At 38.5% G+C, this 16,376-nt stretch overlaps 2 protein-coding genes across 3 annotated transcripts; one reads left to right on the forward strand and one right to left on the reverse strand.

The window, feature by feature from the left end:
- Nucleotides 1-7,763: 7,763 nt before the first annotated feature.
- Nucleotides 7,764-12,603, forward strand: LOC121753414 (DEAD-box ATP-dependent RNA helicase 7-like). 2 transcript variants are annotated; one of them, XM_042148715.1, is made up of 14 exons: nucleotides 7,764-8,310; nucleotides 8,550-8,684; nucleotides 8,803-8,943; nucleotides 9,065-9,176; nucleotides 9,392-9,462; nucleotides 9,562-9,731; nucleotides 9,844-9,955; nucleotides 10,247-10,348; nucleotides 10,436-10,496; nucleotides 10,589-10,757; nucleotides 10,841-10,937; nucleotides 11,014-11,108; nucleotides 11,623-11,756; nucleotides 11,834-12,603. In XM_042148715.1, the coding sequence occupies exons 1-14, from the start codon at nucleotides 8,077-8,079 to the stop codon at nucleotides 12,097-12,099; spliced, it is 1,899 nt and encodes a 632-aa protein (XP_042004649.1). In that variant the 5' UTR covers nucleotides 7,764-8,076; the 3' UTR covers nucleotides 12,100-12,603. The 2 variants fall into 2 exon arrangements, with proteins under 2 accessions (XP_042004649.1, XP_042004651.1); XM_042148717.1 differs by having other exon boundaries at nucleotides 9,577-9,731.
- A 959-nt stretch (nucleotides 12,604-13,562) lies between these two features.
- LOC121750420 (alpha-L-fucosidase 1-like) lies at nucleotides 13,563-16,376 on the reverse strand. The gene is made up of 3 exons (XM_042144956.1): nucleotides 15,717-16,376; nucleotides 15,123-15,362; nucleotides 13,563-14,398 (listed from the first exon to the last, which is right to left on the reverse strand). Exons 1-3 carry the CDS (start codon nucleotides 16,262-16,264, stop codon nucleotides 13,699-13,701), a joined length of 1,488 nt encoding a protein of 495 aa, XP_042000890.1. The 5' UTR covers nucleotides 16,265-16,376; the 3' UTR covers nucleotides 13,563-13,698.

Consider the following 16,376-nt stretch of genomic DNA (forward strand, 5'->3'; position numbering starts at 1 on the left):
GCCTAAAAAATCTCAATTGATCATGGACCTATATATATATATATATATAGGAAAATGATCAATACAAAACTTGATCTCAATACAAAATCCAGACCAAATCCTGACCATGAGATTTGACAATCCAATGGTGAATAAATAAACAAAAACACGGAGGGTCATTGTAAAGCAGTTTTAGGTCATATTATAAACTTTGGGTTTGAGGTCATGTTAAGATCACTTCATGTCATCCTTACTATAATGACATAAAAATAAGCTTACAATGACCTAAAAATGACTTTTGTATGCTTGGTTCTGCATTTTTGTATTAAGTAACGCAGAACAATATCATAATTAGGGCACTTTTAGGTCATAATTAGGTAATTTATAGGTCATGCTAACAAAGCATGACCTAAAACGATCTTAGTATGACATTAAATCCAAATATTATAATATGACCTAAAATTGCTTAATTATGACCTTCCGTGTTTTTGGTTAATTATTGACCATTAGATCATCTAATCCTAGGGCTGAGATTTGGTCTGCATTTCTGGATTTAAACACATACTTATTTTGATCATCTCCCTATATATATATATATATATATATATATATATATATATTGGGGAGCGTTATTCTCCTATTCATCCCTTAGATATTTTATTCTTCTTAATATGGGCCGTTAGATCTCATTCATCAACGGTCCAGATGATGTGCATTATTACACTATAATGGTGCATTATTAGTCGGTGTGCATTATTCAACTGAAAATCTGCATTATTACACTATAATGGTGCATTATTAGTCGGTGTGCATTATTCAACTGAAAATCTGCATTATTAAATGACACGTGGCACCAATCTAATCGTCGGATGACAAAATCGTGAGGCTGAGATTAAAAAGAACAAAGAACAAAAGATACAAAAAGGAAATGAATACATCCCTATATATATATATATATATATATATATATATATATATATATATAGGGGTGTGATAAACTACAAACCCTCTATAATACAAACTATACAAACTTTAATCCTACGCACTTAATACAATTAATCAAAGGTTAATATAATTCTGGGATTAATTTTCTATGTGGGCCTAACAAGGTTATGGGCCTGTATCCATCCGGGGGTGGCTAGTTTCCTTGTTGGCTTGGCAGTTTACGGGCCTGTACCTATCCGGGGGTGGCTAGTTTCCTTGCTGGCTTGGCAGTTTACGGGTCTGTACCCATCTGGGGGCTAGTTTACTTGCCATTTCTCGAACTCAACATGGGGGTGATGGGGAACCATTGACGATCCTCTTAAAAAAAATATAAGAGATTTTTCTAATGTCAACATTTCCTACAAATCTGTACACACCGTTGACATCGAACAATCAGAATTTGTACACCCCCGTTGACATAATTTGTACACCCTGTTGACATCAGCCCCCGTTGACAGAATTTGTACACTCCATTGACATCAGCCCCCCCGTTGACAGAATTTGTACATTCAGTTGACATCAGCCCCCATTGACAGAATTTGTACACTCCGTTGACATCAGTTTGCATAGTTTGTATTATAGAGAGTTTGTATTTGATCACACCTCTCTCTCTATATATATAAATATGCTCAAGATGTATCATTAAATATTATAGTATCCCCATTTTGAGAGTTCAGTTGGTTCCATGTTGATGAATATATTGTCATTTGTGTTCCCGTCGGTGACATTTATTTATATGGGTTAGGAGAAGTGAGACCTGCTTTTGGAAGTTTAATATGTGACTCAAAGTGTTCATGAATGTATCTCCATTTCACCGTTTGTGTTCCCATGCTATCTGCTGCAATCTGACTGGGCGGAGAGGAGCTGACTCGTGCTCCATAACACCCCAGAATTCCTCCTCGTTCGACAACCACATCACCACGGTTTCTGTCAACCTAGCCAATAGAACCTTTAGAATCTTCTCTTTTCCTAATAGAATGTTACGGAAACACCGGCCACTACAAAAAAATCAAAAATCGCATATTAGTGACAGAATTACTATTAGAGGCCAAAAGCTCAATGGCTAGTGACGGATTATTGACAGAAATGCGGCAGTCACTAATTAGTGACATATTATTCAGTCACTAATACTAACTTACCACATGTGTTTTCTGTCATTGGATGGGTTAGTAACATTAGTGACAGAAAAATCTGTCACTAACATTTTTTATTGACAAGCTAATTATTGACGGATCTACCAATACTCAGTCCGTCACTAACAATGTTATATGAAGAAATTTCGCTGATTAGTGACGAAATTTCCCGTCACTAAATAGCGAGTTTTTTTGTTGTGGGCTACCCGGCTGAGCCGACGACAGATGTCGCAGTAGAAGATACTAACGGGAGCCAGGCGGTGACAGGAGAAGAGGAGACACCGCCCGAGGAAGGGGTGAGATACCGGCCGAAGCAGAACAACCGAAGGGAGTGGAGTCCGAGGAGAGCACGACCAGGGGCGGATGCAGAAATAAATAACGATAAGGGCTGTGATTTCTAAAATTTATTGTAAAGTATATTTTTGGGTGTTTTAGATTATTTTTAGGGGCTTTTACATGATAATTTGCATTAAATTTAGTTAAATTTTAAAAATTTACAAAACGAAAAAGGTTAAAAATTAATTTTATTAAGGGCTTTAGTCCCAACCCTAATGTACATGGGTCCGCCCCTGAGCACGACAATGACAAAGCTCCAACCAAGAGATCAAATCAAACCACCGGAGGTTCCAGAATTACACCGCCAAATTGTCTCCAAGCACCGCGGCCAGTTGCTGCAGCTTCCCGAATAATGCCCGTGGAGATATATGTAAAACATAGTCAGATTCGTCCTAGGAAGCTGTCACTTTTCCATACTGTTAATGGGTGAATTAATATTCAGCCCAAGGTTGAAGCCCAATTCAAGAGGCCCATTTGTGTTCTCAATAGTCTGTTAGGAAACTAGCCGTTGGAAGGCTTTTCTAACTGGTTTTCTTTTCTTGTTTCTTTCTTCTCGGTTAGTTAGAGTTTGTGAGCTTAGCTTGTTGTTGTAGTGTGATATAACTAGAGTTAGTTTTGAGCTCTAGTTTTTTGTAATCTCAAGAATACACCTTCAATACAAAGTTTAGTTTCTCTCCAATAAGTACACATTATTCTTCCTTTCGCATAGCTCGTTTTGGTATTCCGATTGCTTTGATTCTCCAACAATTGGCGCTGTCTGTGGGAAGTAGAATAAGAGGAATCGATTGAATCGGAATTGCGATGGCGTCGAGATTCGAGGCTGAAAAATTCAACGGCAAAAATGATTACGGATTGTGGAAGATGAAGATGAAGGCTCTTCTCATCCAACAAGGGCTCGCAGCTGCTCTCAATCAGGTGGATCCGAAGGCGAAAGGGAAGGAGGCGCTAGATGATAAAGCGCAGGCAAAGCATGAGGAGATGATTCAGAAAGCTCACAGCGCCGTGATCCTTTGCCTTGGCGATAAGGTTCTGAGAGAGGTGCAAAATGAGAAGACGGCTGCTGAGATTCTTGCTAAATTGGATGAGGTATATTTGGCCAAATCTCTGGCTAATCGATTATACATGAAGCGCAGATTGTACTCTTACAGTTTCGTTGATGATAAATCCATCATGGAGCAAATGGAGGAATTCAACAAAACTATCGATGATCTTAAAGCTGTAGATGTCAAGATCTCGGATGAAGATAAGGTGATCTTGGTTCTTAATGCCCTACCTGCCTCGTATGATCAGATGAGAGATGCAATCTTGTATGGTAGGGACAAACAAATCTCCTTATCTGAAGTCACTGCAGCTTTGATGTCAAAGGAATTACAAAAGGGAGCTGTTCATCGTTCTGAAGTTCTGCCAGAGTCTCTGCATATCAAGAAGTTTGGGAAGAAAATTTTCAAGAAGAAGCCCGATGACGTGAAAGCAAGTTCTGGTGGAATCAAAGAAACACGATCCTGTTATTGGTGCAAAAAATCAGGCCACATCAAACGGGATTGTCATGCTTGGAAGAAAAAACAGGCATCTGAGAAGGGTGCAAGCTCAAATGTTGTCTCAAATGAGGAAGATGATACACCAGAGGCATTAAATGTGGTGGATACATCTAATGCGGGCTCATGGATCATGGACTCCGGGTGCTCTTTCCACATGAGCCCACATCTTGAATGGTTTCAGGATTTGAGACAAATCGGTGGGACAGTGCTTCTGGGGAATGATCAGATTTGTCACATAAAGGGGATGTGGAGCATCAAGTTGAGGATGTTTGATAGATCAGTGAAAGTGCTAACTGATGTCAGATTTGTTCCTCAAGTTAAGAGGAATCTGATCTCCCTGGGAACATTGGAGCTTAAAGGATATTCATTCACTTCATCAGAGGGAAGAATGACAGTTTACAAAGGCCCTGATATAAAGATGGTAGCTAAAAGGGTAAGAAGCTTGTATTATCTTGATGCTACTGCCATACTTGGTGAGTCAAATGTTACTATGGCTCCAGATTTGAGGTTATGGCATTTGAGAATGGGGCATCCTGCAGAAGGCAGCCTCAAGCAGCTGATAAAGAAGGGGTTAATCAATGGTGAAGCTGATTAAAAGCTTGGTCCATGTGAGGACTGCATAAGGGGCAAGGCCAAGAAGCTGCCATTCTCAGCAGGTAAACATCATTCTTCTTCTCCACTGAACTATGCACATTTTGACTTGTGGGGACCTGCCCCTGTGAATTCTTTGGGTGGGGGAAGGTATTACATGTCGATTATAGATGAGTACTCTAGGAAAGCATGGGTTTATGTTTTGAAAGAGAAATCTGAGGCATTCTTGGTGTTTAAGAATTGGTGCAAAGAAGTAGAGATTGAGAAGGGCTGTTCACTTAAATGTTTAAGGACAGACAATGGCTTGGAATATTTGTCCAAGGAGTTTGATGTTTTCTATAAGGAGAAAGGTATAAAACGACATAGGACAGTTCCAGCCAATCCTCAACAAAACGGCATAGCTGAGAGGCTAAATAGAACATTGCTCGAGAGAGTGAGGTGTATGATACTTTCATCAGGATTAGAGAAGAAGTTTTGGGGGGAGGCAGTCTGCACAGCTGCTCACCTTATCAATAAATGTCCCTCATCAAGTATTGGTGGTGATATACCTGATGAGAGATGGTATGGAGGTCAGGCAGATTACTCAAGGCCCAGGTCATTTGGTTGCAGGGCTTTTGCTCACACTAGAGATAGCAAGCTGGATCCAAGGGCATTAAGGTGTGTAATTCTTGGATACCAGCATGGTGTGAAGGGCTACAGGTTGTGGTCCTTGGAGCCTGGGAATCACAAAGTAGTGGTGAGTAGGGATGTAGTGTTCCTGGAGGAGCAGATGCCTTGCCACAACCATGATCAAAGCTCTACTGAAACCAACAAATTGATAGGTGATGGTTTTGAGGTGGAGCCTGGTGAGCCTGGCTTGGATGAAGGTGAAGCTGCTGGTGAGTCAGTAGGTGATCATCAAGAACAGCAAGGTGAAGATCAGAGTGATTACTTGCTGGCTAGAGATAGGGCAAGGAGAGTTGGAAGAAAACTGCCTGCAAGATATGCAGATTCTGTGATGTTATCTTTTGCCTTGAATGTGGCTGAGCAGATAGAGTATTCTGAGCCAGCTACATATTCATAAGCCATTGATGGACCAGAGAAGGAGCAATGGATCAGAGCAATGAAAGAAGAGTATGACTCACTCATCAGAAACAAGACTTGGATACTAGTGGACAAAGTTGTGATGAGGAGAATCATAAGTTGCAAATGGGTGTACAAGAAGAAAATTGAAACTGCTGGTCAGGAGCAGATAAGATTTAAGGCTCGATTAGTTGCTCATGGCTTCAAACAGGAGGAAAGAGTGGATTTTAATGAAGTATTTTCTCCAGTGGTGAAGCACACATCTATAAGAATGCTCCTAGCTTTGGTTGCGCAGAGAGGTTGGTTTCTGGAACAGCTTGATGTCAAAACTGCTTTCTTAAATGGAGAGCTTGAGGAGACCATATACATGGCCCAACCTAAAGGTTTTGAAGTTCATGGGTCAGAAGATAAGGTGTGCTTGCTCAAGAAGAGCATATATGGGCTGAAACAGAGCTCTAGGCAGTGGTACAGAAAGTTTGGAGAGAGCATGAGCAGGCATGGTTTTGTGAAATCACAATATGATAACTGTGTATATGTTAGGAAGGAAAAAGGCTCAGCTGATGTTTTTTTGCTGCTATACGTTGATGACATGCTGGTGGCTGGACCTGATTTTGATGAGATCAGAAAGGTGAAAGAGCTATTGAAAGCTGATTTTCAAATAGAGGATTTGGGAGAGGCTAGAAGGATTTTGGGTATGGATATAATCAGAGATAAGAATAATGGGAAGTTGTGACTGTTTCAATCTGATTATATCAGCAGAATTTTGAAGAAATTCAATATTCACAACATGAAACCTACTGGAACTCCTTTAGCCAAGCACTTCAAGTTATCCTGTGATCAGAGACCAAAGTCAGAAGAAGAGAGGTTAGAGATGAGTCTAATTCCATACTCTAATATTGTTGGAAGCATCATGTACATGATGATATGTACAAGACCAGATTTGGCCCATGCTATCAGTGCAACAAGCAGGTACATGACAGATCATGGGAAGGAGCATTGGAATGCTTTGAAATGGACCCTCAGATATTTGAAGGGAGCAGGAAATCTGGGGATTCTATATGAACAAAGACTAGATAGAAGAGGTGATGCTTTGCTTGGTTTCTGTGATTCAGATTATGCCACCAATCTGGACACAAGAAAGTCTCAAACGGGTTATGTCTTCACACTATAAGGTTCTGCTATCTGCTGGAAATCTGGATTGTAAGATATGGTTGCTTTATCTACCACGAAGGCTGAATACTTGGCCTTAACTTCAGCTGTGAAAGAGAGTAAGTGGTTGAAGGGATTGACATCAGATTTTGGGATAGTGCAATAGGCTGTGACAGTGAACTGTGATAACAATGGTGCTATTTGCCTTGCTAAGCACCAGATGTTTCATGAGAGGTGAAAGCATATAGATGTGAGACTTCACTTTATCAGAGATGAGGTAGAGAGTGGGCAAGTGAAGGTGGAGAAGGTAGACACTGCACACAATCCATCAGACATGCTTACAAAGCCTTTGGATAAAGGCAAGTTCGACTATTGTTTAAAGCTATTAAACATGGTCTTGGTTCCGGTTTCTGGAGTTGCTGAATGATGAATTCAAGGTGGAGAATTGTTAATGGGTGAATTAATGTTCAGCCCAAGGTTGAAGGACAATTCCAGAGGCCCATTTGTGTTCTCAATTGTCTGTTAGGAAACTAGCCGTTGGAAGGCTTTTCTAACTGGTTTTCTTTTCTTGTTTCTTTCTTCTCGTTAGTTAGAGTTTGTGAGCTTAGCTGTTGTTGTAGTGTGATATAACTAGAGTTAGTTTTGAGCTCTAGTTTTTTGTAATCTCAAGAATACACATTCAATACAAAGTTTAGTTTTCTCTCCAACAAGTGCACATTATTCTTCCTTTCGCATTGCTCGTTTTGGTATTCCGATTGCTTTGATTCTCCAACACATACAAACAATGGAAAATAGTAAGAAAACTAACTATGTTAAACTAATTTAGACGGGAATATATTAATATGAAACACTAAATAAACATTTTGTATGATTTATATAAACTTAAAACTTTTTATATTAATTTAAAACATTTATAACATTTTGTTTGTGTAACCTTTTATATAGCAGTAGTAGTATAACATTGTGAGCCGTCTGTCTGTAGATCTAATGGTAGCTAGCAAGAGTGAATGGAACGCATCTCCATCGTACGGCTAAAGTCTCCCCGCCTATGAACCCACAAGTCAAACGCTTTCCCGCCAATTACCTAGAGAGAGTGTGCTTGGAAGGGGAATATGATTATCTTCCATCTGAAATCAAGAAGAAAATGGAGAATGCTAAAGTCAAGGATCACACAGAAAAAGTCAAGGAAAATAAAAATAAAAATACAAAAAAAAGAAAAGAAAAAGAAAAACTACCTAAATTAGGACGAGAGAGGGAGATTTTCAGAGATCGAGGCATGATGCTGAAGAGGAGGAGAGGAAGCAATGCAGTTCGGAGATGGGCTCGCCCATGAATTCTGTCAAGAAGAAAAGATGAGGTTCGACAATAATAACGAGGGGGAGGAAGATCCTAATGCGCTGACGAAATTTCGGATTTCCAAGGCGTTGAGGGATACCCTCAAGGACAAGGGAATCGAGTCCTTGTTTCCGATTCAGGCCATGACCTTCAATACCATTCTCGATGGTTCTGATTTGGTTGGTAGGGCACGCACTGGTCAGGTTAGATCATTTTTTATTTATCATTGCAATTTACTTTTACAATTAAGATTTCCATGTTTGATTGCGGATTTAAGCTCTTATTGTGCCAATCAAGCATATGATCAACTGAGTCTCAAGCATTGTTTACTTGTTTTTAACAGTTGGATTAGTATATTATAAGACATTAGGCATCCTGGATCAGGTGATTTAATCTATTCCTTCACAATATGTCTATCTAATATACATTGGAATCTTATCAGGGTAAAACATTGGCTTTTATGTTGCCCATATTGGAATCGTTGACGAATGGGCTTGCGAAAACATCATGGATGACTGGTTATGGAAGGCCACCAAGTGTTCTTGTGCTTTTACCCACTAGGGAGCTGGCCACTCAGGTATATAATCATCCATTTTTCTATTTCTCCAATGCTTTGTCAATGTTTTCTTCACAGTTTAAACTTTGCTTCGGTTTCTTGTTCCTGAACCTAACTTCTTTTTCCTACATGGCCATAGGTGTTTACTGATTTTGAGATATACAGCGGATCATTAGGGTTGAAATGTTGCTGTCTGTATGGTGGTTCGCCATACCAGCCACAGCAGATTCAGTTGAAAAGAGGTGTTGACATCGTTGTTGGTACTCCTGGTCGCATTAAGGTTGGTTTTCTCGGAGTTGATATTGAGGTTGAAAATAGACACAGTCATTATTTTATACTGTATGCTATTGCTTCCACTAGAGCATATGGCTACATATGGAGCTTGTAAACTCGATGTGCAGGATCACATAGATAGACAAACGATTGACTTGAGTGCACTAAAGTTCCGTGTACTTGATGAGGCTGATGAAATGCTGAGGATGGGTTTTGTTGAAGATGTTGAACTTATCTTGGGTATGTTACAAGTGGATATAGGATAAAAATGTATGTGCTCTATATTTTATAACGCTAGTTCTCAGATGTTGATGCTACATCCGAGATGCAGTTCTTGGCTTATGTTTCTAAGAGTGTGGCTTCGCGCATGCTAAGTTTTGTGATTTTTTAAGTGTCATATTACTTTGTGCTCATTCATTTTTCATGATCATATTGTTTCTGTTATTGATTTGAAGGCAAGGTAGAGGATGCAAGTAGAGTCCAAACACTTCTTTTTAGCGCTACTTTACCAGAATGGGTGAAGCATGTATGTCTTTTATTCTCATTCTCGCATCTTTCCTATACTCACAATATGGCATCTCTATTTCATCCGAATTTTTTTCAATCTTCATTGAGAAATTTTAAGTACTCTCAATCCCAGATTTCAGCAAAATTTCTAAAACAAGATAAGAAAACTACTGATCTTGTTGGAAATGAGAAAATGAAGGCTAGCACCAACGTGAGACATATTGTTCTTCCCTGCTCTGGCTCTGCCAGATCCCAAATTATTCCTGATATTATCCACTGCTATAGTAGGTTGGTAGCCTCTTATCATCCTACTAAATTTGTTAATATTTTAATTTTCTTTTACTCTATTTCATAAACAACACACTCCCTTTCTTTCTCATTCTCCTCCGTGGTTCTTCAGTGGAGGTCGCACTATTATCTTTACGGAGACAAAGGATTCTGCTTCCACACTAGCTGGATTACTACCTGGAGCACGTGCTTTGCACGGTGACATACAACAGGCTACACGTGAGGTAGAAACTTATACAGGAATGTTATGTTCACTGTTGCTCGTTTTCTAGTAGTAGAATTATTTTCGGTCTTTTATCAGTAGATATTACTAGCATATTAGGAAAACTTGTGCTTCTATGATGAATTGATACGTATGGTTTCGTCGGTCTTATATTCTTTTAGTTTAATTTGTCGAACTTCCATAAAATGAATATCATAGCTTCACTATTAAGGGCAAATTTAACTGATTAAGCAAAATATAAATTGTACACCTTGTAAACAATGTCTTCATATTTCTTGCGCGAAACTTTCAGGTCACACTTTCTGGATTCAGATCCGGAAAATTTTCAACCCTTGTGGCTACAAATGTAGCGGCACGTGGGTTAGATATTGATGACGTCCAGCTAATTATTCAGGTGTGTACATACTAATTTTTGGTAATCATGATCATGTTATGTTGTTTTCTGCCTTGACGTGTTAAATACATGTGTTTTGTGTTCTAGTGTGAACCACCTCGCGATGTAGAGGCATACATTCATCGCTCTGGAAGAACAGGAAGAGCAGGTGATTTCCTGATATATATATCCTATGCATCTGAGATTTACATAATTATTGAAAACTTTCCAATATAGAAAGCATAATGATGCTTTAATTAGGGAAAACTGGAATTGCTGTAATGCTTTATGATCCAAGGAAGTCAAACTTTTCAAAGATAGAAAGAGAATCTGGGGTGAAATTTGAACATATGTCAGCTCCACAGCCTGCAGATATAGCTAAAGTTGCTGGTGCAGAAGCTGCTGAGAAAATAGCTGAGATATCTGATAGGTACCCGTGTATCTTTTATGTTCATTTTTTCAGGGAGTAACGAAATAACCCAAGATATTTCTACTATATCGAAAAATATGTAGGGTCATACCTGTATTTAAGGATGCTGCTGAAGAGCTAGTGAAGTCATCTGTCCTGTCCCCAGCAGAATTGCTAGCAAAGGCACTGGCGAAAATAGCTGTAATTCCTTTCTTAAGTCGAGTGTGGTTGTACATCAAGTTAATATAATATTTACAGAAGACATCATCTTTTGCAGGGCTATACTGAAATTAAGAGTAGGTCACTTCTCACTTCAATGGAAAACTATGTTACTGTTCTTCTTGAGTGTGGAAAGCCCATTTACACACCTTCGTGAGTTCTTACAAGTGATTATGGTATACTTGTATTCATTTGCGTTATTTGTGACATTGATATGATTCTGTATGATATGTTAGCATGTTTAATTCTTCACGGCGCATTGACACTATAGCTGGCACAAAGAGTCATTTGAGTCTTTTACATTCATTCGCTATAGAAACTTCTTACATGAATAAAATTCAGTATTGTAACAATGACATCATTCACTTCCAATATATATAGAAGGTATATCAAAACATGTACTCGTTCTGAGTTATTTTAATTTCTAAATTTCCCTCTCTTTTCTCGCGTCTCTTTTTTATCTTGCTAAAGGGCATATCCTTGATAGAGCATTTGCAAGTAGGCTTGAGTCTATGTGTCATTTTGGTAGAACAATAAGCTTGGGTAGAAATATAGTGGTTTCCCTGGTTGGAGGTGTTTGTTGAGCTTTCTGCATCAATATTATCTTTTGTCTGTGTGAATTGTTCTCTGTATTATCACTAATCACTTAAAAACTGATGTTTTCCAGCTTTGTCTATGGTGTTCTCCGAAGATTTCTACCAGAAGAGAAAGTCGAATCAATCAGGGGCCTTTCGTTGACCGCTGATGGCAAGGGTGCAGTGTTTGATGTGGCTACTGAAGATCTGGACCAGTTTATTGCTGGTTAGTTACTGCTGTATACTGAGAACTTTTTTATAAATCATGGACTCTCATGACATAGCTGCATCATGGGGATGCAGAGCCGAAAAATCATTCTGGGGTAAGCCTGGAGGTGGTGAAATCATTGCCCCGATTGCAAGAAAGAGAGCAGGTAAGAGGAGGGGGGAGGTTTGGAGGTGGAGGTGGAGGGCGTGGTGGTGGTGGTTACCTGGAGAGACGAGATGGTAGGTTATCCAGTGGAAGAGGAGGCGGGAGAGGAGGATTTCCAGATCGGAGGAATGATAGATTCGCTAGAGGCGGTGGTGGTGGTGGAAGAGGTCGTGCGAATAACAACCGTAGATGGTGAAGCATTCTCCATTTCTCTTCCAGATCAAACATTGCTGAATCTGAGTAAAATATGGCATGTCAGGGGCATATAAGTTTTGGTAATTATTAACATTTTTTAAAGGAAAGTTTTGGTGATCATTATCAAGAGAATAACTTCTCTTCCCTCCATTTAATTTGTAGTAGTAATACTCCCTCCGTCCCGCACTACTCGCACTTATTTCCTTTTTGGGCGTCCCAAGTTACTTGCACTCTTTCCATTTTTAGTAAAAAATTCACCTATAGCCGTCATTTTTGACTTTCCTATACACTCATTCCTTAATCTCCGAGCCGAAAAGGAAATGAGCGAGTAGCCCGGGACGGAGGGAGTATTTTTCATTGTAGTAACGTAGTTAGGTCTTGCTTTTCACTTGTATGCAAGATTGATAGATACATGACAATCATCTTAACTAGAATTAATCATCTGTGTTTACTCATATCATTCAATATGCATTATAATCATTACTCATCAATCAATATTCATTTACGCTCACAGGCTACTTTTCTTGTATAGCTAATTGTCTTTGAGTGTATATTTCTTCATATATCAACTCGTTCTACGTCAAGACCTAATAGTGTTCATTGTGTATCGTTGTACCTCGCCTGACTGACCAAGTGAGCATTATGTGTCTTCCTCAAAGAATCTCTTATCTAAAAAGAAACTGCTAACATATCAACCTCAGAATCATAGCAAAAGCCAAATTGTTAATAGACTACGTTTACTCACGATTTTTGAAGTTTTTATTTCGCTCTCTTATTTTGTTGACTGTTGAGAATTTCAAATATTGATTGACTGGAATTATACTCTATCCCTTCCTTAAAAATATGAATTGGCTCTCCCACAACTTCATTCTCCTAAGTCCTAAAAATATTATCTACCATTAAGCTACATGTTATTTCATACTCCTTCCATCCCACTTTGGCAATCTCAGTTGAATTATGCGTAGGTTTTAAAAAATGTAAAGAAAAGTTGGTGAAAAAAGATATTGAAATGAGGAGTATTAGTTTTATATATGGTAATAAAATGTGAGTGGAATACAGGCCGATCTATTATCATTTATGAAAGATTCTAGCGGGGACTCCTGATGTGAGACAAACTAAAATGAAAAGACCGGGATTGCTAAACTGGGATGAATGGAGTATTCATTAAATACAATAATCGATATCATAATAAAGTAATGCTATTTTTAGTCATATGTCGAAAATGCACTAGGGACGAGAAAAATAATGGTTTCAAAAGAATCCCATATAAGCTTGAAAGCCCGATAGCTCATTATATCAGATGTTTCACCTCAACTCAATTAAAGGGATCAAATTTGGACATGGAATAATAATGCGTGTAACAAAAATGAAAGAAACGATAAATAATAGAAATTGAAAACTAGCCAAGCATCAATAGATTAAAAAAAATATAAATACTCACAGTCAACAATAAATGTTCCGAACTAAGAAATCATGAGTCTTTATTGCACTTGAGATGTTGTAACACAACGATGTTCTTGAATATTTCACGTTGTGTGCGAGCATAAACATTAAAAACCTTAAGGATCAAATCAATGTAGATAAAGTGGTAATTAATCAATTAATTATTAATGGACCCATTAATCCCTTGATTAGGGTTCCAAAAGGGATCAAAATGTAGGCCAACAGAAGAGATCAAAGGAAGTCCCTTTGCTTTCACAATCTTGATCATAGCACTATATCCATGCACAACTCCCTTTTCCAATCTATGAAGCCTCTTGTATCCAATTGTAGTTCCTTTAGCAACCCTAATCCCGTCCACATAAATTTCGTGTCTCTTCACCCTTTGCCCTAGTCCAATAACTTCTTGTATCCTAATCACATTAAACTTGATCTTTCCACTTCTTGATTTAAACTCTATCCAATAATCTCCCTTATCCTTCTCACTCGGGGCCCAATATGTCCATAGATGATCGTCGTCCACCACATTTTTCGCCTCAAAACCTCCATTCTTACCACCTCGTTGGCTACTCGCTTTGACCAAACAATTTTGAGCTATATTTGAGGAAAATATGGCGTCAATTGCTTCTCTAAATTGTTTCAATCTTTGCACGTCGCCTTTGGATATCAAACCGGTTGTGTTTGGTGGAACGTTGATTAGTAAAACACAATTTCTACCGACGGATTTGTAGTAGATATCGAGTAGTTCACTAAGCTTTTTTGGTGCTTGTGATTTGTGCCAAAACCAACCTGTTCTAATCGAGACGTCGCATTCCGCCGGCAGCCAGTTTGTCCCTTTGGAGTCGCCGGAGTTGAGATAGCTACATAGTACATATATATATTTGAATAATTGAATTGAAAAGAAAAGAGCATTTGGATTAGGTTACATAATTTTAAGATGAATGTGCCATGGTCTCAAAATGGGCACTAATAATGTGGCCACTAGTAATAATGTTTACTCTTTCGCTTATATCTAATAGAAAGATCCAAAATGAATTATGCGACGTGGAGATAATGTTAGCTTGTTATTGGCACAATATGACTCAGCAGTCAGCACTATCCATCCATATTATGAATGTTTTTTTTGGGGATTATAAAAAGAAAATGAATTTTGGAGTGAGAAATCGGTGAACTTGATCTACTTTATATTGAAAAGATATAAAAAGTTGCTAATCTGTTTTGTATTTGATAGTTTTATAGGTAAAATCATTTAATTTTGGTATCGAACTTTAACCCTTTTGAAATTCTGGTTGACGAATTAAGTTCTTGAGTCACACCTTCACAATCCCAAAAAAGGTTCACGAGTTATAAATTACTTAGAGCATTAAGTTTGAACCACAAATACAAAAGTTAATTGGAGGAATAAAAATCATTTTTTTCCTAGTGTTCATATATATTAATAGATAGGAAGTCCCAATCTATTTTCATGGAGTTAGATGAATAACTTGTTTAATAAGACGCTCACTTTTATATTGATCAGGAAGTTGCATTTATATAGTAAGAATATGATGCATATCAATGATATATGTAGATTGATTGAGTTACCTAATAATGGTTGCGTTGCCAATTGATAGAGATGTGGCATTGATGGTGGACCAGCATGTGCTTCCGGCGTATCCATTCTCACCCCCGACCCACCGGACATCCGGGCCGGCGTCCGAGAATATATTTATGCTGCTCTGCAGTTCCCTCACCATCGAAAACCAATCGTTGAAGTAATAGCTCATGTTTTTTGCACTTGACCCTTTTGCTCCATCGAACCATATCTCTCTAACATCGCCATATCTATTTTATTTTATCCAAAAAATTGAATTTCATGTTAATGTGTAACTCCTTTAGCACACACACACTCTAATACTCTATATAGGTTTCAATTTGATTCTACAAGATTAGTATAGATGTGGCTTTATGAAATGATCATGTGTAACAAAGTTTTGATCATATTATAACTCACCACACTGCACATTTAGTCAAGAAAATTCTAGTGTTTCCCATGCTCCTTTCATAGAGAGGTCTAAAGTTCAAATTTTGCTTTCATTTTCAATTAGAAATGAAGGTTGAAAAATTGAGTAATACTCATAATTTGTATAACCCTTATGATTTAGAATTATACTAATATATAGAAAAAATTAATTTTACCTTTTGAGAAGTTCTTGTAACTGAGCCAAATAGTACTCATTGTAGAGCTTATCATGTCCATATCTAGGGTCATGGCGATCCCACGGAGAAAGGTACAGGCCCGAATCGATTCCCCGGGACTTGGCCGCCTCGACAAACTCTTTCACCACATCTCCTTCCCCATTCTTCCAAGGGCTTCCAATGACAGAGTGATCAGTGTATTTGGAAGGCCACAAGCAGAATCCATCGTGGTGCTTGGCCGTCAGAATCATCAACGAGATGCCGGCTTGAGCAGCTGCATCGGCCCATTGGTTGGCATCGAGGCCCGTTGGATTGAACACGGACGGGCTTTCCAGGCCAGTGCCCCATTCTCTATCGGTGAAGGTGTTGACACCAAAATGGAGGAACATTATGATCTCCCTCTGCTGCCATTTCAGTTGGGAATATGATGGCAATGGAGGGATTGGAAGAGGTGGTGTTGCTACTTTAGTTTGATCATTCCATGAGAGGGCTGATTGGAATAACAAAAGCAATGTTGAAATGTGAAAGAAATTGTGAATTTTAGCCATTATGACTTATTATCATCTGCATAGCTAGTTTGAAGGGATGCTAATTTATGATAAATAAAAATAGAATTTGTGTGGGTGGGTTATGAAAAAGGGGGACCAAAAATAAGAGAGA

This window comes from Salvia splendens, chromosome 10 (genome assembly GCF_004379255.2).
Source record: "Salvia splendens isolate huo1 chromosome 10, SspV2, whole genome shotgun sequence".
In the NCBI taxonomy this organism is placed as follows: domain Eukaryota; kingdom Viridiplantae; phylum Streptophyta; class Magnoliopsida; order Lamiales; family Lamiaceae; genus Salvia; species Salvia splendens.

Excerpts from the sequence above, each read along its gene's own strand:
- LOC121753414 (XM_042148715.1), top strand. The coding sequence starts at position 8,077 with ATGCAGTTCGGAGATGGGCTCGCCCATGAATTCTGTCAAGAAGAAAAG. Across the intron at positions 10,497-10,588 it reads TGGAAGAACAGGAAGAGCAG|GGAAAACTGGAATTGCTGTA; the intron begins GTGATTTCCTGA and ends TGCTTTAATTAG. Across the intron at positions 10,938-11,013 it reads AGGCACTGGCGAAAATAGCT|GGCTATACTGAAATTAAGAG; the intron begins GTAATTCCTTTC and ends CATCTTTTGCAG.
- LOC121750420 (XM_042144956.1), bottom strand. The coding sequence starts at position 16,264 with ATGGCTAAAATTCACAATTTCTTTCACATTTCAACATTGCTTTTGTTA. Across the intron at positions 15,363-15,716 it reads TTACAAGAACTTCTCAAAAG|ATATGGCGATGTTAGAGAGA; the intron begins GTAAAATTAATT and ends AAAATAAAATAG. Across the intron at positions 14,399-15,122 it reads GGCAACGCAACCATTATTAG|CTATCTCAACTCCGGCGACT; the intron begins GTAACTCAATCA and ends TGTACTATGTAG.